At 43.3% G+C, this 21,334-nt stretch overlaps 2 protein-coding genes across 4 annotated transcripts in view; one reads left to right on the forward strand and one right to left on the reverse strand.

The window, feature by feature from the left end:
• The window catches only part of LOC119658623 (ras-related and estrogen-regulated growth inhibitor-like protein), a 187,724-nt gene extending 168,805 nt beyond the window's left edge, over positions 1-18,919 (forward strand). For all 3 annotated transcript variants that reach the window (XM_038066119.1, XM_038066118.1, XM_038066121.1), the window contains one exon: positions 18,492-18,919. In XM_038066119.1, coding sequence (XP_037922047.1) covers positions 18,492-18,557 — 66 coding nt within the window. In that variant the 3' untranslated portion in view covers positions 18,558-18,919. The remainder of the gene's footprint in view (positions 1-18,491) is intronic.
• Positions 11,088-12,455, reverse strand: LOC119658622. Its single transcript, XM_038066117.1, has 2 exons — positions 12,001-12,455; positions 11,088-11,937 (listed from the first exon to the last, which is right to left on the reverse strand). The coding sequence occupies exons 1-2, from the start codon at positions 12,359-12,361 to the stop codon at positions 11,183-11,185; spliced, it is 1,116 nt and encodes a 371-aa protein (XP_037922045.1). The 5' UTR covers positions 12,362-12,455; the 3' UTR covers positions 11,088-11,182.
• Positions 18,920-21,334: the final 2,415 nt, after the last annotated feature.

The following is a 21,334-nucleotide window of genomic DNA, read 5'->3' on the forward strand; positions in this document are numbered from 1 at the left end:
TTCTGAGATCTTTGATCGTCGTCCTGCACCTTGTCTAGATCGGGTTAAATGCCATCAAGGGGTGAATCGCCCAGAATTTTCACCTGCAGCTGGAGAAATCTTCACTTTTCAATACAAATAATTGGAATAATTGTAATAATTGTAATTGGAAAATACATTTGACATGTGCCAAATGCTCGGACTTGGTGGAAGATGCGACCAGAACATTATCCAAGTACACGAAACCAAAGTATCGGTCCGGAATCATCTGATCATTCAGGGGTCTATCATCTCCACAAGGTCGTCATTCGCCGTTGGGCTTTGGGACCAGATGGAGTTAAGATTATCAACTGCGGTTGAAAAGTCTGCCTATACCCTACTCATGTTAAGTAGATTTTCAAACTCGTCTTGCCAAACAGCGTGAATGTAACCACGAACTGATCATGGAGTTCTTACTGGTAGCATAGTCTACAAGCCGCTGCATGTTGTCTTTTGTATAGGCATAAACAGGCTATGTGCCGCTGGTGTTCCTTCAAATGTCTCCATCGAGTTATGTATTGAAGTCGTCCAATCATATTCTAGACCCCAGTCAGTTGTATACAAGTTCCCGAACGGAGCGAAATCCATTCGTAATTCCACTTCCCTTATCCTCCTTGAGCGCAAAGTAATTAATGAGCCACCCATTAAAGAGTTTATTTATCGGTTATTCGAATTGTTTCTGACAAATAGAGATTGTGTAAGAACACCACACAAATTCACAACTGTTAGGTTGGAGTGCTAAAGCATGAATATCGGGTCATGGCACTCCCCAGAATAGCTAGTGAACGATCTTCGATTCCATTACCGAAGTCGCGGTTTTTGATTTATTCCGATTCGAGCCTACTGCCCCTTTTCCATGACGATTGGTTGTCTAAAGAGGGTCCGTTGTAAAAGCCTTACCCTTCTTTATTCTATTAACTCGCCTGCACCCTTCTCTGTCTGAAACTTTTACGGAAATATGATAAACTTCACGGAAATGGAAAGTTTGGTGCAAAATACTACTATAATTAACCACTCAATCATCAATCATCCTACCAGAGGGAAAGAGATGACTTGAGGAAAACCTTCTGGCCTTCAAGGTGGCCTTTGCCTCCCTACCAGCGAAAGGGATAAAGCATACTATCTTCTCAGTTATCTTTCACATGTATGACCCGAACAGACAAGCATATCTAGTCATCATCTGTGTCACTCTCACCCTCTGACACTGTGAAGGATGCATCTGTCCCTTCGAGCTAGCCAGGGCAAGAAAGTACTCAAGAACATCTCCAGAAAATAGACGTGAGCGCCGTTTATCTTCCTAACTGCCTATCTCAGGGCATTTTTCATCCTATCTTAACACTTGACATCCCTATCAAACCGGTTCTCACGTAATTGCGTAATCCAGTTGTCTGGATATGTTATGCAACTAAGATAGTCTTCGCACTTGTAAGGCCTAGCCTGCTTTTCACATTTGAAAAGTCTGACCAATTCACTCTAACTTAATGGAGTAATTTGAGCCGATGCTAATACATCTTTGAAGGCACACATAGAAGCCAAACTCAGGTCCAATTTTAAAATACTTAGCTCATGGATCCATTCTTCATTCTTGAGCTCTACGTAATTCAGCACATCATCTCCCATAGCCAGATCCATATATCCTTCATTATTCCGATGTCAAATGAATCTCAAAATATTCCGGGGAATGTTTTCCTCCTCAGATCGCTCAGATTGGAGCTCCATATCGTTGCCTCCTATCACCGTACAATGCCAGAACTTTCAACGAGGACGAAGTGACAAGTCAGAAACTATGACTATGAGCATAAGCTAGAACTTGCTTTTGTCCCCTGTACAGTGTGATGCAATTAGCTCCCTCGATGACTTTGTATCAACGTAGTCAATTCGCTATGACATGGAGACGAGAATTGCTGCACCCCCGAGGAAGAGAACTGCTCTTTTTGAGTTAGCCAAAAAAAAGCACACGGAAGCAACCGCCGCTTGCATGACTCTTGATTTAAGAGGGAATCCCAAATGGCTTGCCAGTGGTATTAGTACTGAAGTAATCAAATAGGGGCGTTCCACCAGAGTAGAGACTCCTGGTGTTGATGTAGAGATTATCCTCAGTCCGCGTGATTTTGACTGCGAAGTTTTCCCGCCTAGAGGGGTGAGGTTAAAGCCAGCGCAATAGCACTTGATAATGCACACAGTACCAAGCTTTCCAAGTCAACCCCCCCCCCCCCCATAGTTCCCAACAAAAGTGGCGCTACATAACATAGCTCCAATTTCGAGGCACTAGAAGCTTTGATTGTTAGTACTTTGGATGGATTAGTTGTGGTAAGGTAAAATTATTCTACAAGGACATAGAATGGAACACAGTGGCTATTTATCGTCCTTCGAAAGCACTCGAAAAGTAGTACAAGTCTCACAAATAGCTGTTGTAATTCAAGGTGCTGCGATAGGATCTCGACCAAAAGCTTCCAATATCTGTCTGCTTAATCCTTGGCGTGATAGCAGAATATTGTGATTAACTAACCATTTTCTTACCCCCTCCTTACGTCCACCCTGTCTCCTGCTAAGATATCAACAAGCTCTTTTTCAGAGTGCTTAGAAGAAGCTAAGTAGCCTCATCGACCAAAAAATCGTAACGATTATTTTGTCAAATGTGTACTTCTAAGGGGAGTTTATCCTTTTCACTTTAGCTAAAAAGGAAACCTAGGTTGTGCTGACAGTGTATATATATACACGTGGTTGTCATTCACTCTTTGGTGGAGTATAGTGCGTCAATCACACCACCTACACCATCATTCACAATTCGTTGAAATGCGCTTTAACGCCCTCCAGGACTTCACCTCCTCCACTGTTCTGCGCCAAGTGCTCTTGGTGCGACCCACGCGTCGGCCTTTTTTGGGGGAGAGTGTCCCATCGCATAATGTGCCAGTAATGGACTGGTACCGATTCACTCAAATACTTCAGCTAAAAACAAATGTCAGGCGATGACGGCTTTACGGTTTCTTATCGTCAGACACTCCCAGCACAGAAGTGACCTGGGAGCAGAGGTGAGGCAGCGTCTGACGATTTACCTCTGTCCTGGTAAGAAACCGTAAAGCCGTCACGCACGTCGCGCACCAGAAATGTAAGATGAACATGCACATAAAAAATAAAGTAAGCGTATTCCCTTTGGTCAACAAAGCGCTTCCACACCATCCACTACGACATCATTGGTCCTCTCAGAGACCCGTGCGGTTACAAGTATTGTCTCGCAATCATCAGCAGGTTTACGCGGAGGCCATGTGGCGAGGCGCTCTGCCGAGAATGGATCCCGCGCTTTGATGCACCAGCCGTAATGATTGTGGACCAGGAAATGCCATTCGAGTTTATTATTTTCTCGGAGTTAGGCAAGCTCCATGGCTTTGCGTACTGCATACCGTCCACAGCCTAATCTTACGCTAGAACGTTAGCACCGGACGATGAAAGCCGGCTTAATGACTCGCGACGATCCGTCGTGGTCGCGCTCTTTCCGAGAGGAGTTCACAGTGGGCCCCGCGGAGATGGTTATGGAGAGAATCGACGTTGGTGTACCAATTCGAGTCTACTTTCTTCTCGTTTCAAACGACATAGGACCACGGAATACCACCCGCAGTCCAAAGACATGCTGCTCGCAGCTTTTACCTTTCTGCCTCCACGGGATTCGCACGGCCCAAAGAAAGGAATTCACGTCCCGTAAGATGTTGTACGGGGATAATCTGCGGCTCGTCGTGCTGGAGAGTTAAGCGACTTCGGCATGCTCCGCCTGCTCAGAGACGCTGTTCCGAAACTGAACTAACTCCACCTTCACGCCATACGACGCCAGCAGCCGACACCTACAGGGACCTCGAGGCATGCAGGTCCTCATCATGGAGAACGTTCATGAGGGTTCCCCTTTAAAGTCCGGGAGCCTCTTTCAAGCTTGGCGTCCGAAGAGAGCTCAAATAGGTCTCTCTTGTCGAAACTGAATCTAGCGGAGACAGCTCCCTTTAATGGATTGAGTATAATTACACTGGAAAAGCCACACAGGAGACGACAATGAATCAACAGCCCCCAAATTGGGTGAAGGGCTGCTGAAATAGAATGGCCTTGAGTTCCCAAGAACAAATCCATAGAAAAACGCAAAAGGGTTTTGTTTTACTGAACTAATTTACTTATTCAGTAACATTCACACACATTCAATTCCAGGGGTACATTTTTTCATACAACAATATATATAACAATTTATACTCTCAAACCCAATTTACGTAGCCTCATGATACGTGGAGGAATAAACCGTCTATTCCTCCAATTATCCCGATAAAATGTCCCTTGTTGACGGGCAGGTTCTCTTGTCGTTTCACGTCGAGCAGGAGGAATAAATCGTCTATTCCACCAATTATCCCGATAAAATGTCCCTTGTTGACGGGTAGGTTCTCTTGTCGTTTCACGTCGAGCAGTTATATATGAACATTCACCACCAGAAAAGTAACCTGAACTTCTGTCATCAACGTAACTGATGTAGTCGGATGGTGACTGCACTGCGGCACTCCTAGGTGCATTTTCACCCCCATTATCAGTCTTGGAACGCGAAGATACCGGGCAGCTCTCATCATCAGAACACAAATCTGATGTGTCTTTCTTATAATAGTCACGTAGGATTCGAAATGGAGTTCTTGGAGGACGCGTTGCAACTATATCTTCGTATGTGATCTTAAGGTTCAGCTGGTCCGCAAATGATGGAAAAGCGGGGACATCTTCATCCGTTATGGAAGTAGAACTGCCTTCAGACTTCAGAGAACTAGTCTCGTCTTCACACTTGGAATCTCTGGGGAGCAGAGTTAAGTTGCTGTCATCGTCGTCATGTTCCGATCCTATTACAGAGTTTTTGGATGAATTCGTAGCCAAATTATCGTCCTGACTAGGATACTTCGAACCCATGAACAGTCGGCGCAGACATGGCGGAGTAATCCTGGCCGCTTGGTATACCACGGTGGCATCAGAGTCTTCTGGAACACCATCATCCTCTAGTCGACACATATCAGCCAAATTCAGCTCCAGTTTAGCCATGTTCAGTTCAAGCACCCTCTCTTCATTCTTGTTAATTTCTACATTTAAGAGGTCCAGGTGCTGCAGCACATCATCTGCCGTCACCAGATCCCTGTATTCCTCATCATTTGGATGCCAGACGAACCCCAAAGCATTTCGTGGAAGATTTTCCACCTCCTTTCTAGTAGCTTTCAATATATTAATTTGTCGCAAGTGGAACTCAATGCTTTCATCAATATTATCACCCATGTTGAAAAAAATATGATTCACCTCGAAAAGGAAAAGATTATTTTCAAACGACGTTACTGTCTTAACGAAATTCTTGATGTGAATGAATAAACTAGAATGAAAGCCATTTATATCCCTAACAATCTATAAAGGAGGCAAAAAGATACTTAATCCAGGGTTAAATCCCAAAACTGCAAAAACAATTTTTTATCCTAAAAGTTAGTGAGTTTTAACTGAACTTTTAGGTTTATATTAACCAAGGGCCCAATTCGTCCCTGTTTTTCTTAAGCTCTAATTATCTTACTCCGTGCTATTTAGATAGATTTTATTTAGTTGGACTGGTGATCAAAGTATCTAAGATCCATACATGGATGAAGTGGAATTTTAGGCATTTTTCATTACTTTTAAGAAATGGATTTTTCTCCTGCCTTTTTCGTAATGGTGAGCTTCATCAGCCGATCATCAAATCGTTCGACTTCTTTAATGGTATCACGGAAACACTCTGAGATGGCAATTGAGTATGTGAGCTACCAAAGTAGAGAAGAAGCCCATTCTTACCGCGTTCGAACCGAAATTGGAAAAGAAATACGAATAATTTGGTCCACAACATTGAAATCCCTCCAGGGCTTTTGCAACATAGTCTTTCACCTATTTGCATGTTGCTCAGATTATGCTTTTGAGCTATTCGTCCGATATCACTTCGTCTATGCAATTTTTTCTACTGGAGTAGGATCCTAAGTCGTTGTCCCTTCTTTGGCAATTCAACAATCCAATCGATTCTAAACGCCCCGGTGATATCTTCTAGTGGTGTTGTCCACGAGACTGAAGATAGGAAGGCAGCTGGAATGACGTACCCGCCTACTTTCACCTCTCCCTGCTCATTGTTCTGTTGTTTGTTGTCGCATTGAGCTATATATTAAATGCATATTGGCTTAATTCAGTACTATAAATATTGCTTGTAGGCTTGGTTTCCTCTGTGGATGGCCTTGCAGCATCCCACATCAAACCTCTCATAAAGCTTTTTCCCAGCTTTGTATTGTTATTTATTTATTCCTAACCATGACGGATGCTTGAGCAACTCAATTAAATCCGAAATAGAAATTAGTGTCACCCCATAACCTATGCTACCATTTGACAACCAATAACATCCAGATCAGGCCAGGAAAATGGTGCAACCGATCAAAATGAGCCGATCCCGCTTCTGAAAAGCCTTTCCCCTCAGTCCGTGAGTTAAACTATAAACTATAAAGAGGATCGTACCTCTTGCATTTACCTCAGCATCACGGATCACTTTCTCGAGGACCAGGTTAAAGAGGACGCATGATAGGGGATCCCCTTGTCGTAGACCGTTGTTAATGTCGAATGGTCTTGAGAGTGATCCTGCTGCTTTTATCTGGCTTCGCACATTGGTCAGGGTCAGCCTAGTCAGTCTTATTAATTTCTCTCATGGCCGTGTGCAGTTTTACCCTGGCTATGCTATCATAGGCGGCTTTAAAGTCAATAAATAGATGGTGCAACTGTTGTCCATATTCCAACAGTTTTTCCATCGCTTGCCGCACAGAGAAAATCTGATCTGTTGCTGATTTGCCTGGAGTGAAGCCTCTTTGGAATGGACCAATGATGTTCTGGGCGTATGGGGCTATCCGGCCTAGCAAGATAGAGGAGAATATCTTATAGATGGTACTCAACAACGTGATACCTCTATAATTGCTGCACTGTGTGATATCTCCCTTTTTATGTATGAGACAGATAATGCCTCGTTCCCAATCGTCAGGCATTGATTCGCTGTACCATACCTTGAGCACAAGTTAATGAACCACTTGGTGTAACTGGCCGCCTCCATATTTAACCAATTCGGCTGTAATTCCATCGGCTCCTGGCAACTTATGATTTTTAGCCGATGAATTGCACGGACTGTTTCTCCTAAACTTGGCGGTGGCAGTATTGGTCCGTCGTCATCAGTTGGCGGGACCTCCAACACGCCGATGTTGTGGTTTTTCAGTAGCTCATCAAAGTCTTAATTTGCCTCGCAACGGCAGAGTGCTTAGCCGTTCGCTTATGTTTTTAAAGCCGATAACAGCAGGTTTCATTTTTTGGCTGGCTAAGAAACCTACTCTGAGCACATAGTTTACTGGATCGCCACTATAATATATGGTGTAGCGGCTTTCCTCCCGAACACCGGTCTCTACCCAAACGCATCTCCTGTAAGGCTGTTACATCAGCCCTATATTGGGACAGGGTATCGGCTAGCTGCTCATCAGCTTCATCTCTGTACAGGGAGCGGACGTTTTATGAGAAAATACGCAAATCGTTATTCCGTTGTCATTGCCGGGTTCGTTGTTGTATAATCCGTCCAGTCCGAGGCTCCTGTTGTGGCTTCGTAACAAGTTGTTTTCCGTGTAGGGTTGTCAGCCCTACCCACCTCCCAACCTGGAGGACCAGTTGGCACAATTTGTCCCGTTTTTAGGCGTGGTAATACATATCTAATTACATTGCCCGCGTTCAGAATCCAATACTATTAATCTAGCATTTGTCCCCTATGTACAGTGATGTAATGATTGGATGGATTTAACTGTGATAAGGTAGGATCATTCCACCGAGGCCTCGTGGCGCCTCGACGATAGCTATTTACCGTCCCTCCAAAGCATTCGACAAGGAGGGCAAATCTCACAAAAAGCTGTTGTAATTCAAGATTCCCAGGTACTTTTGTAACTTAGCTGGTCCCAGGGAGTCAAGATACTTTGTAAATCACCGAAAATCCGACCAAATAGGCATATTGGAGCAATGGGTACTGAACAATTAGAATATCGTCAATTTGGAGGTCCAGCGAACTGAACACAACGGACAGATGCTGCAAGCACCAACAATTGCAATTCGCATACTAGGCTTTGAAGAAAATACCTGCATTTCATTCAAGGCCGTAACGGTACACCATAAGAACATGGTGCACTGAAGGAGAGAATCAGCACTGGGCTCGCCGTAATTTGGCTCAAGTGCTCCTTTACATCTGAGTCGGCTAGTATCAAACATCCAATTATGATACAAATGTGAAATTTGAACGCCGACTCTCCGCTACGTTAGCCCAGCGCTCTAACCGCGAAGCCATCCGGACCTAACACTGAATATATACGTGGTTGTCATTCACCCGTTGGTGAGGTATAGCACGTCAACCACACACAGAAGCCATCATTTGGCTTAAATGCGCTTCAACTCCCGCCAGGATCTCCCGAGACACCCGCGCACCTCCTCTCCTCATCACGCGTTTGCAAAAGTATAGCCAAATTTGAAGTCGCTGTGCAACGTGAATCTTGATGTCAAGGCCAGGATAATCTTAAATTTCAGAGTAGAAATGCTGGTATGTCGGATGCCAGCTAGGGCCATGTTCGCAAAATATCAGTCCTCCATAATACAGACAAGAGTCGTTGGAATATTTGACGCTTCAGCTCCTAGGGTGAAAGGAGCTCTTGCTCTGATAGTAGTATCATTGCTTGCTTGTAGTAACATAATTGCTGCCGCTACTAAATAAACAACATTAGTCCCGAGTGTTGCCTAGCTGATTTGACGCGCTCTCTCCTTTCATGCACAGATCAATTAGAAACATGTTCACATCTGGTCATGAAATGGTCGTCGTTGCGGGACGAGCAGTTATGCTTGGATTTTGAAACGTCTGCGGTTTAGCGACTATCAGACCTCCGTCCTTTGCTGACACTCTCTGGTCAGAACCCTTTGTGGGACTCTGGAATCCCACAACTACTACTTCCAGAAAACCTTGAGCCCATAAAAGGCTGGAAAACCATTATTGGGCTTAATGTTCGCTGCTTGCTGCGCTGGTACCTAATAAAGGAAGTTTTCTTGACGGACAGAAACACTAAAACTTCACACTGTTATGCGTGAAATTGCAGAAAACTCATCCCGGTGCATGATTGGCTAGATTACTCGTAAAAATTTTGTCAATAACCCTTATTTCTACATCAACATTGGGTCAGCAACGAAGCCACCCAAGGATTTTCAGATGACTTATGGGAAAAAGAATGTAAACAGGATAGCAACCACCAGCGAAGCCATGAAACAGTTGGGATTCAATAACCTGCCATGAGGTTTTCCAAATTGAAGGACGCACGACCATAGTGACAGCAGATCAATTCTTCAGGAGTTCAAAAAAAACAGAAATCAATCTATAGTGCCTTAAAATAAGAAGTAGCATATGTTATTGAACTTGATATACATAATCGCTAGAGGCGTTCCAAAGTCTGGTGAGATCAACAGAAAAGTTGGATTAAAGATCATTGAAAGCAAGAGAAACCCGATGAGGTAGTGTGGCGATACAGCGGAGACGTGAACCACCCTGTGCATCGCCGGCAGTATGAACGCCTCCACCCATGCACGGAACTGCCGCCGACATATCGCGGTACGGTTCTTCCTTCTTGCCGTGACCGCCGCAGAGAGTAGTTGTTCTTTTCGGATCAATTCGAAAAACATCTGAAAGAAAGTGTTTAATTTTAAAACGAGTGACAGCTATATTCGTGACTACAACGTGTCAAAATAACTCAAGCCGATCCAACGCAATTACAGCGCTTACGATCGGGAGGGGGAGACCACATACATCTCCGTTAAATACTTCCATTTCTTCCCTTAAGTACAAGCCGTTTACTGTACTCAGGGACCTCAAGACCCTTACGTTCGAACTTAAACAAAAGCCCCACAGAGTGTCTCCTCGTCAATTTGGGCGCAACTGGCCTTCATCAGCCAGTTTACTTTCGACTTCCGACATGTGTCTGGAAAAGAACGTCGTTGTGGACGCTTTGTCGCTAACCTCCCCCCCTCCCCGCCGCGGTCGATTATATGGTAATCGCCGAGGTGCCTGAGTAGAAGTTCAACGAGTTTCCTATCTTCAACTCAAACTCCTACTTAAACCTCAGACAAGGCACCTAGGCCATTTATTCCGGCCAATTTCCGCGAGGAAATGTTCCACACAGTACACGATCTTGCGCATCCAGGCATCAGGATGACGAACCGGTTAGCCACCGGAAAATACTTCTAGCCGTCCATGAACAAGAACCTAAACTCTTGAGTCAGACAGTGCATCATATACCAGAAATGTAAGATGACCATGCACATAAAAAGTGAAGCAAGGATATTGCTTTTGGTCGACGAAGCGATTCCACACCATCCACTAAGATATCATTGGCCCTTTGTGAGACTCAGATGGTTATAAGTATTGTCTCGCAATCACCAGCAGGTTTACGCGGAGGCCTAAAGCAAAACCTCTGATTGACATTGCTGGTCAAACACGTACCGAGGTTCTGCCGAGAATGGATCCCTCGTTCTGGTGAACCAATTTGAGTCTACTTTTTCTCGTTTCAAACGATATAGGACCACGGAATACCTCTGATTGACATTCCTGGATAATCATGTGCCAGGGCTCTGCCGAGAATGGATCCCGCGTTTTGGTATACCAAAATGAATACCACCCGCAGTTCAATGAGACGCTGGAATGTTGGCACCGCACGCTGGAGGCGACTTTAATGGCTCACGACGATTCACCGTGATCGCAGTTTTTGCCTTTCGTCCTCCTCGTGAGATGGTGTACGGAGAGAATGTTCGGCTCGCCGTGGTGGAGGGTTACACGGCTTCGACATGCTCCGTCTGCTCAGAGACGCTGTTCCGAAACTGAACCAACTCCACGATTACACTAGAAAAGCCACACACAAGCCAATGAATCAACAGTCCCCATTTTCGAAATGGGCTGAATGGCTGTTGAAAAAGGATGGCCTTGAGTTCCCAAGAACAAATCCATAGAAAAACGCAAAAGGGTTTTGTTTTACTGAACTAATTTATTTATTCAGTAACATTCACACACATTCAATTCCAGAGGAACATGTTTTCATACTTATTCAAAGATAACAATTTATACTCTCCAACCCAATTTACGTAGCCTCAAGATACGTGGAGGAATAAACCGTCTATTCCTCCAATTATCCCGATAAAATGTCCCTTGTTGACGCGCAGGTTCTCTTGATTCGCTTGCCGTTTCACGTCGAGCAGGAGGAATAAACCGTCTATTCCTCCAATTATCCTGATAAAATGTCCCTTGTTGACGGGCAGGTTCTCTTTCGCTTGGTTCTCTTATCGTTTCACGTCGAGCAGGAGGAATAAATCGTCTATTCCACCAATTATCCCGATAAAATGTCCCTTGTTGACGGGTAGGTTCTCTTTCGCTTGGTTCTCTTGTCGTTTCACGTCGAGCAGTTATATATGAACATTCACCACCAGAAAAGTAACCTGAACTTCTGTCATCAACGCAACTGATGTAGTCGGATGGTGACTGCACTGCGGCACTCCTAGGTGCATTTTCACCCCCATTATCACTTTTGGAACGCGAAGATACCGGGCAGCTTTCACCATCAGAACACAAATCCGATGTGTTTTCCTTATAATAGTCACGTAGGATTCGAAATGGCATTCTTGGAGGACGCGTTGCAACTATATCTTCGTATGTGATCTTAAGGTTCAGCTGGTCCGCAAATGATGGAAAAGCGGGGACATCTTCATCCGTTGTGGAAGTAGAACTCCCTTCAGACTTCAGAGAACTAGTCTCGTCTTCACACTTGGAATCTCTGGGCAGCAGAGTTAAGTTGCTATCATCGTCGTCATGTTCCGATCCTATTACAGAGCTTTTGGATGAATTCGTAGCCAAATTATCGTCCTGACTAGGATACTTCGAACCCATGAACAGTCGGCGCAGACATGGCGGAGTAATCCTGGCCGCTTGGTATACCACGGTGGCATCGGAGTCTTCTGGAACACCATCATCCTCTAGTCGACACATATCAGTCAAATTCAGCTCCAGTTTAGCCATGTTCAGTTCAAGCACCCTCTCTTCATTCTTGTTAATTTCTACATTTAAGAGGTCCAGGTGCTGCAGCACATCATCTGCCGTCACCAGATCCCTGTATTCCTCATCATTTGGATGCCAGACGAACCCCAAAGCATTTCGTGGAAGATTTTCCACCTCCATTCTAGTAGTCTTCAATATATTGATCTGTTCCAAGTGGAACTCAATGCTTGTATTAATATTATCACCCATGTTGAAAAAAATATGATTCACCTCGAAAAGCCAAAGATTATTTTCAAACGACGTTACAGTCTCAACGAAATTCTTGATGTGAATGAATAAACTAGAATGAAAGCCATTTATATCCCTAACAATCTATAAAGAAGGCAAAAAGATACTTAATCCAGGGTTAAATCCCAAAACTGCAAAAACAATCTTTTATCCTAAAAGTTAGTGAGTTTTAACTGAACTTTTAGGTTTATATTAACCAAGGGCCCAATTCGTCCCTGTTTTTCTTAAGCTCTAATTATCTTACTCCGTGCTATTTAGATTTTTTAGTTTATTTAGTTGGACTGGTGATCAAAGTATCTAAGATCCATACATGGATGAAGTGGAATTTTAGACATTTTTCATTACTTTTAAGAAATTGTTTTTTCTCCTGCGATTTTCCTAAATGAAATTGTTCTTCTGATTCTGATGTAAAATTTTTTCTAGAAAAGGATTTAGAAAAGTCCCAATTTCATGGTAATTAGATGGTTACCTTTTGTTACTTTATGGAATTTTTTGTGACTGAAAGATTGAAACCCAACCAGTAAAAAAATAAAAAGGATCAAATTTCTTCCATTAATACATGCTCTCCCAACTGAAGTCAATTAATCAAAACGAAAGAAACTTTTCACCCAACACCTTCATTGTCACCTGATATGATCTGAATCCGCGAAAACTATGTTTGGCGATTGAACTTCTCGTACATGCGTGAAAGAAGTTTGACCGCCAAACTGCAGATTTTATCACCGCAAAACATTACATTACAATGGAATGCAAATTTCAGGTTGAAATTGCTTTCTTCAACTGTAACTTCCCAATCTAATCGAATTTTATCTGAACAGTTACGGCAGTTACCTCTCTATAAAAATTCAATTTTTCGATATTAATCTGGGAAAGTAAGTCATGTAAACCAGAAGTGTTTGTGTCAAAATCATTTATTACCCTCGAAGATAGTAATGTAAACGAAATGTGCGAAAGAAATTAGGTCGATTTCAAGATTGATTCATATCGGCCCGGATGCAGGGGTTCGGTTGCAGATTGGTACCATTAATTTTTGAATACTTTCAAAATTCTTTTGGGGATTTCTTTGAAAAAACATTTGCCACTGATAGTCAATATTAGCGAAATTACAGAAAGGATTCATAAGTCAGCCTTTTACGATTTGTCTTCCTCATAAGTCTCAGTTCTCAAAGATCACTCCCGAGCTTCAAGAGTTCGACGTAAATTTGACATTCTCATGTCGATCTATTTTGGGGGTGGTTTTTACTATTGATTGTCATTGTTACGAGAAGCTTCTAGATGAGTCCTCTTCAGATATGGAGAAATTCACAACACCACACCCTCCTTAGTCCCGAACTATGTTTGTTCCCTCGGCAGCACTGCTCCAATATGCCAATCAACCCAAATGTACAACCTTTATTTTTAACCCAAGCTCGTCATTAATTTGGTTACCCCTTAGTGGGGTAGAACACGTTAACCTCCTCTATGCGCCATCGATCACGGTTATCTCCCCCCCCCCCTAAGTTCCCGGGATGCGACTGTTCTGCTCGGAGTGCCCTTGGGGCGACCCACACGTCGCCATCTTGGAAGAGTGACTTCCACTGCATGGCGTTAGTTTCATTTAATTTAGTTTAGTGGAGGGAGCCACAGCCCCAAGCACTCAGACCTTTGTTAGAGACAAAGAATGCGCAGACTCTTTGTTGAAGGAAACCATACCAAAAAATATCTTCGTCTGACGTCTGAGGAGGCCGGGCAGCTGCATACGAAGTACAGGGCGTCTCTTCCTCCTCCTCACGTTTCCTGGGTATAACCGTGACCACCACTCCTATTTTCCATGTGATAGTTTAAGGAGCAGTGTCCCAATAAAAGCCCTATTAGGGTTTTCATATCCCACATCTTAAGGGACGACAAAAATTTCCACCCCGGTTTTCTTCACAAAGATTTTCGTCTCGCGGTAGAAGTTCAGCTTTCCCCATTCGGTTGCGTGAGTCCTTGCAATTTCTCCCTTAAGAGTAGACTCATCTGATCGGATTCCAAGAAGCTAGTTCTGGCCCCACCATTGTGGATACAGAACCTTTGTCAAGCCAATCTGTCAGCCTCCTCATTGCCAGCGATGTATGAGTATCCTGGCACCCACATCAGGAATGTTGCGTTCAGTCGGCCAAGTTTCAGCAGCACTTGATGACAATTCCACACCAACTAGCTCAATATGTCGCTGTTGTTTAGTGGTGTAACCTCTCCATTTTGCTGCCAATATTCTTCTGCTGCCAATAAAATGGCATATATCTTCGCCTGGAACATGGGCATCATTTTTCCGAGAGTTTGAGCCAGTCCCATAATCAGATTTCCCGAGAGCAACCCTGCGTCCGATCCATTTTCCATGACTGACCCGTCGGTGAAGATTATTAAGTCTGTAATATGGAAAGACTCGTGGTCATTTTTCAACAATTCTTCTCTTTTGGTGATTACGACGGATTATGCCTTTCGAAAGAAGAATCTGCAAACCATATGATCGGCTGGCATCTAGAATTTTCAGATTGGCCGTAAAGCCAAGGCTGTGCAGAGTCCTCAAAAGGGATGAGTCGGCCAAGTTGGATTCTCTTAGAAAACCCGACGGTACTTTCACGAGCTCCAGACTGGATTCAGTACAGACACCCCTGGAAGTACACCTCCCGGGAGAACGCGTGAGAGAAATGGTAGGGGGAGAGTTGACGGTTTTTGCAACCCCTTCAACACGCGAGTGTTGCAAGGGGAACTGGAACACTGCAAAACCGGTTGTTACCCATGAAAAGGTGAGAGCTGCCATACTGTCCTTTGAACATTTCAAAACACCTGGCATGGATGGCATCTATCCGGCAATGCTAAAGGAGGGTATGGAGCATTTAGAGCGACATCTAGGAAATATTTTTCGAGGATGTCTTGCTCTGGGCTACGTGCCTTCCTCTTGGCAACAGGTTAAGGTAGTCTTCATACCGAAACCTGGGAATGATGACTATTCTAATCCAAAGAACTTCAGACAGATCAGCTTGACTTCATTCTTGCTGAAAGGTTTGGAGAGACTGGTGGAGCACCACATTCGTGGAAACGCACTTAGGTCACATCCACTTAGTGAAAACCAACATGCTTACCAACGTGGAAAGTCCTGTGAGTCTGCTCTTCATTCTTTGGTCACAAAGATAGAGGATGCAACTTTGAATGGTGAGTACGCGATGGGGGTGTTCGTGGACATTGAAGGGGCTTTTAACTGTGCGCCTTTTCAAAAACTTTGTGATGCCGCCAGAGAGCATGGTGTTGATGATGCTTTAATTAAGTGGATCCATGCTATGCTAACGCAAAGATTGCTGTGCGCTGAGGTAGGGGTCGATCGCTACCTGACTACGGAAGCAACGAAGGGCTGGCCCCAAGGGGGTGTGCTTCCGCCGCTTCTGTGGAGTATGCTGATCGACTCACTGCTATGCGAACTGCTTATGCTGATGACCTGGCTGTACTTGCTGTTGATCGGGATCTTGGAACGGTGTGTAGCAATATACAACGTGCCGTTGATTTGATAGACAGTTGGTGCCTTAGACATGGTTTGTCAGTTAATCCAAATAAAACCACAATGGTTTTATTCACAAAAAGGAGAAAACTGGATGGACTTTGTCTCCCTGAGATGAGGAGTACTAGCCTTCAACTCTCCGAAGAAGTGAAATATCTGGGGGTCACTCTAGATAAAAAACTTCTTTGGAACAAACCTGTAGAGGTAAAGATGAAACGAGCTCTCACAGCTTATGGGCTGTGCAGACGGACCTTTGCCTCGACATGGGGACTCAGGCCTCATGTGGTAATGTGGATATACGTTGCCATCATTAGGCCGATGTTCGTATATGCATCTGTAGTGTGGTGGGTTAAGGTGAGACAAAAAGGTTTTCACCGTAAACTAACCGCATTGCAAAGAACTGTGTGTCTGGGTATCACTGGTGCCATGAGCACGACATCCGGCGCAGCTCTGAATGCACTACTCAATTTGCAGCCCCTGGATATATTTGGATATATTGCAAATGAGAGCAGCTCATAGACTAATTCGATTAGATCTATGGGGAAACAACGGATGTGGGGGACACAGAGCATTGGAAGAGTTACTGGGAGGACTGAATCCAGTTCTTACAATATCTTCCGATTCTCGTGTTCCCATACATCTGTTTGGTAGAAGATATGAAGTTACCCTGAAGCGTAGAGAGGACTGGGAAGATCAGCGTGGCGGGATATATGGAAGTCTTCTACACCGATGGCTCAAAAACAGAACAGGGCTCTGAAGCCGGAGTCTACCTCTCGAATAAAAACGAGAAGTAGGCTTTTCCTTTGGGACAATATGCAACGGGTTTTCAAGCCGAAGTTTATGCGATCCTAAGGGCGACAAACTGGGTGATTGACGAGCGGTTGAAGGGCAGGCGCATATCAATGTGCAGTGACAGCCAAGTAGCATTGAGGGCATTGAGCAATCCTTTGATCATCTCGAAAATCGTTCAAGAATGCAGAAACCGTTTGAACTCTATGTCTAGATTCAATACGGTGGAACTACTCTGGGTACCTGGTCACTGTGGCGTAGAGGGAAATGAAATCTCGGACGCTCTAGCGAAAGACGGGTCAATCTCCCCTATGCCGGAACCGGAGCCAGCAATTGGAGTATCAATAGCATTGGCTAAGTCTGTTTTCAAAAACTGGGAACAAGCCTCCCATAATGACAGGTGGCAGAGTCTAAATGCTGCTCGACACACCAAACTTTTCCTGCCAGAACCGAACATACGTACCGCAAAGTTTATCCTGTCGAAAAGCAGGAGGACTTGCAGATGTATTGTGGGCATTCTGACAGGCCATAATTCACTAGCTATATATGTTCATAATAGGAATTACTCAAGATGATACGTGTCCCTCCTGTAATGAGGAAGCGGAATCCACGCAGCATTTCCTATGTGAATGCCCCGCCTATGGACGCATCAGTCATCTGATATTTGGTGCCGATGTTCTCCAATTGGGACGGGTTGCATCACATCCGCTAACGAAAATCCTACGATACGTTAACGAATCCGGAATATTCCGATAGACGGGGGTGGCGAGTACAATGGGCCAACACGGCCTGAGTGCTCAGGAGCTGTAGCTTCTCCCCACCATACACACACACACGCGGTAGGCTGTTGATGACGGCTTATGTCCCACAGTTGGCTATTCGTAGGACTTTTACTGCTGACTCTTCAAGTCCAATAGGATTCAATTTCTTTTCCAAAGCCTCGCGAATCTTCTCCTTTAGGGTGATCTCATTTATGTCCTTGCAAACGATAGTAATCTCCAGGTTACTAGCCCTTATATCGGCTTCCTTTTAGAGGACTTTCCCATTTGGCCCAAGAATTTGTCCGCAGTTACATCCTCGGATTTCTTGAGTTCCAATATGAAGTCTCCTTTCTATGATCGTCTAATGCGGATAACTTTACCCCACCAAGGCTTGTTTTCACTTTCCTCAGGAAGTTAGCTTATCAACTTTCACCTCATTTGGTGGTAATCATAAACTCTGGTCATATTCTCCCCTTCCACCTATCATCTCTTTTCGGGCTTCCACGTTCTAATGCTGGTGTCCACTCCTATCCTCCGTGCTCCTCATCTACTCGACTTTCTTAGGAGTTGAGCTGCTTGTCTATGTTGTTTAGCTTACTCGCCCGGTACTTTCACTCCTTTTTCATCTTGAGCCTTATTATAACCCAACTTGACGCCACTTATTATGACCCTTATAATTTGATGAATATTTTAGATAACCTCCGGCCATATTTCGGATCACAGACAGCTGAATAAGCATAACATCAACTGTCTTTTGATAGGCTATCTATTTAATAGGTTATCTAGCCCTTTAACCTCAACTTAGCATCCAAATACAGACTTATAAGTTATACATAGTCAAAAAATGAAGATTGACCCTATGTTATATATGTACATAAAAAACCATTGCAGTTATAATTTTTTAAAAGGACCGAATTATTTTTTTTTTATTTTGTAATTAATTAATTTAATAATAATAAAAATTACTCATGACAAGAGAATATTTTCTAATAATTCAACCACAATTCCAACTTATCTCCTATTCCAGGTCTTAGGAAATATATTTGGAAAGAACAGCAAAGACAGGAAAAAACGTCCATCACTGAGTATTTGACACTTCCTTTATTCAAAATTAATTACCACAAGTTCATGTTTGAACATAAAACGAAAGACAAAAACATTACAGAAAAGTTCCAACCGAAAGAAAGTGAAATACTCCATGAATGTAAGCAGAAACCAATGCAACATGCAAAATGTATCTTCCTTTTAACTACCCACTAAGTGTAGTATCTACTATTTGTATGTAACTATTATTTGATGTAAGATAAGTTATAAATATCTTCCTGTACACACACATTTCAACGGTTAAGTATTATTTGTTTGTAAGAAATTGTAAATATGATTGTGATACAACTAATTATTACCATTTGTAGACGCAGATTTCATGACAAATGTATTTGTGATAAAATAAAAAAATCTAAAAAAAAAACTGAAAATTTTAATTTATTTATTCAGCGGAAGTAGAAATGGAAAGTAACTTTCTGAAATTATATAAATTGATGGTTTTGGTGCAACAAAGAATTTTCTTGTCATCAAAAAGATACTCAGATAAAACCAACCGATCAGCTTTGCTTTCATTGAGTCTCTTATCTGTGACTTCAGTTGAGCAAAGTCCAACTAGGATAGGATATCTATGTTAGCAATTATTTGGAACCTTAAAGTGCATGGCTTATCTTTTTCTAGCACCGTTATGTCTGTAAATAAGCCGAATTCGCGAAACAAAAAAGATTGGTGACCGCTTGTTTCAGTAGAAAAAGAGCACGAAATGCTTGAGGTTGACAAATTTTAAGAAAAGTGTTCATATCTGAGCCTAATTTATAAAGCAGAAATAGATGTTGAGCTCCAAGAAAAACAGTTCAAAAATGTGCGCACTACGAGAGAGAGAGTTTGAAAAAGATACACATATTAATTAGATGTGACGCTGCTGCAGGGAAGAGAGGTTGGGGGTGCGGAACTGTGATGAATAGTCCACACGGAGAAGGTTCTTTTGAAAAAAGGGCCCGGATGAATTTACCCTGTTCAGTCTCAAGAACGCGACAGTAAAGTTTGCGGAAGGGGGACCAAACTAAAGAGCAATACTCAAGGATGTTTCCAAGAAAGGAATTGAAAAGTATCAAGGAGGGCTGGATTGAGATAAAACCGGAAGAGGAACTTAGAATAAAACCAGACATTTTTGAAGCTCAATTGATGATGCCAATAAAGTGGGAACTGAAGCAAACTTTGCCATTGAAGATTACACCCAAGTCTGGAAAGGAAACCAGTAGTGAAAGGGGTTGTCAGCCAAGAGAGCAGGGAAAGGCGTTTAAGTGAATAGCGCATTCAGTGACATTTTGCTTACATTCAGTGTCAACTTGCTAACGGAGTACCAACGGTTGGACTGCGAGAGTCCTGCTAAGATGAAACAAGGCAAACAATTTAAGGTCGAATTCGATGCGGGGTCCTTGCTTCCAAGCATTCCGGTGAAGGAGGCGCTCCCCTGTGTGGAAGAGTGGCTACTACGTAAAAATCCCATGTTGTTCTCGTGGAAGATACAAACAGAGATGCTCATGAATCTTGCAGGGGTATGCATGACGAAGAGGTACCTGACATTCAGAGGGAAGTTCTACAAAAGAACCGCAGGGGTGGTAATGGGGAACCCCCTATCGCCCCTTTTTGAGTAACATACGTGGTCATGGATTGAATTGCGAATGATCTACATTCCAAAGATCTGGTCGAGGTATATTGACAACACTTTCACCATTGCCCATGAGGACAAAGTGGAGGAGATGCTGGAAGTCCTGAATAAGGTACATCGGAACCTAAAATTCAGAATGGAAAACTCCCACTTCTTAATTTAAGGATCATTACAGAGGAAAATAGTATATTTTTTAATATCTATAGAAAACCTACACACACACACACAACAAACAATTCTAAAAAATTCGGATCACTCCCATTCATATAAAATGGCCCCTTTCCAGGCAATGATCCAATTTTTCGCCGTGCCCCCCTCAGTGCTAAAAGATTTGAGAAAGAAAAGCTTCCAACTTATTTGGAAAAACACAAAACGACAAGAAATAAGGGCACTGGAAGTTGGAATTGGAAGGGAAAAGAAGAATAGGGATCACACACTCTGTAGCTTCGTCGAAACTTATAAAAACGAGAAAAGGCATGGTTTCATCTGAAAAGCAGGCTAAGAACCTCCAAGGACGAACACGAATCCAGGGGATATATGTAGTAATATGTCCAAATTGTGAGAAGCGCTGGTTTCGGTATGCTGGGGAGAGCACGAACGAGAAGCGGAGACAGTTAGGAGAAACAATGAGAGGATCACATCGCTGAAATTCCTGATAGCATCGGATATTATAAGGAGAGATATTGCATCACACAACGTAGAGGTTATCAACGGATGTGGGAACAGTAGGCAATTGGTCGCGTAGGAGAATTTGGCGATCCTAAGGGAATCAGAAGGCAACAGGTTGAACCGCGGCACGAGCAACGTGCAATCGAAGCTTCTAAGAGCGGTGGCTAGTAAGACATCAGGATGTCTAATGAAGTTATCTATTAACAATTAAAATATCCCTACTTATAGAAAACAATAATTGATAATTGGCACTAAAGAAGGACGGGAGGAGGAGGTTGAAGGTAAGCCAATGAGTGAAGTTGAGTATAGAGAGGCAAATATTATAGTCAACAGTATCAAAGGCTTCTGCCAAATTGGTATAAATAGCGTGCACCTCCTGAGTTTAGCAACGAAGTTGGTAGAGTCCAGAAAGTTTGAAGGTGTAGGATGGAGGATGTTTCACGAAACCATTCTGTTCTTCCAAAATGAGGTGACCGAAGAGCGCGGTC

The sequence above is a fragment of the Hermetia illucens genome, chromosome 6 (assembly GCF_905115235.1).
Source record: "Hermetia illucens chromosome 6, iHerIll2.2.curated.20191125, whole genome shotgun sequence".
In the NCBI taxonomy this organism is placed as follows: domain Eukaryota; kingdom Metazoa; phylum Arthropoda; class Insecta; order Diptera; family Stratiomyidae; genus Hermetia; species Hermetia illucens.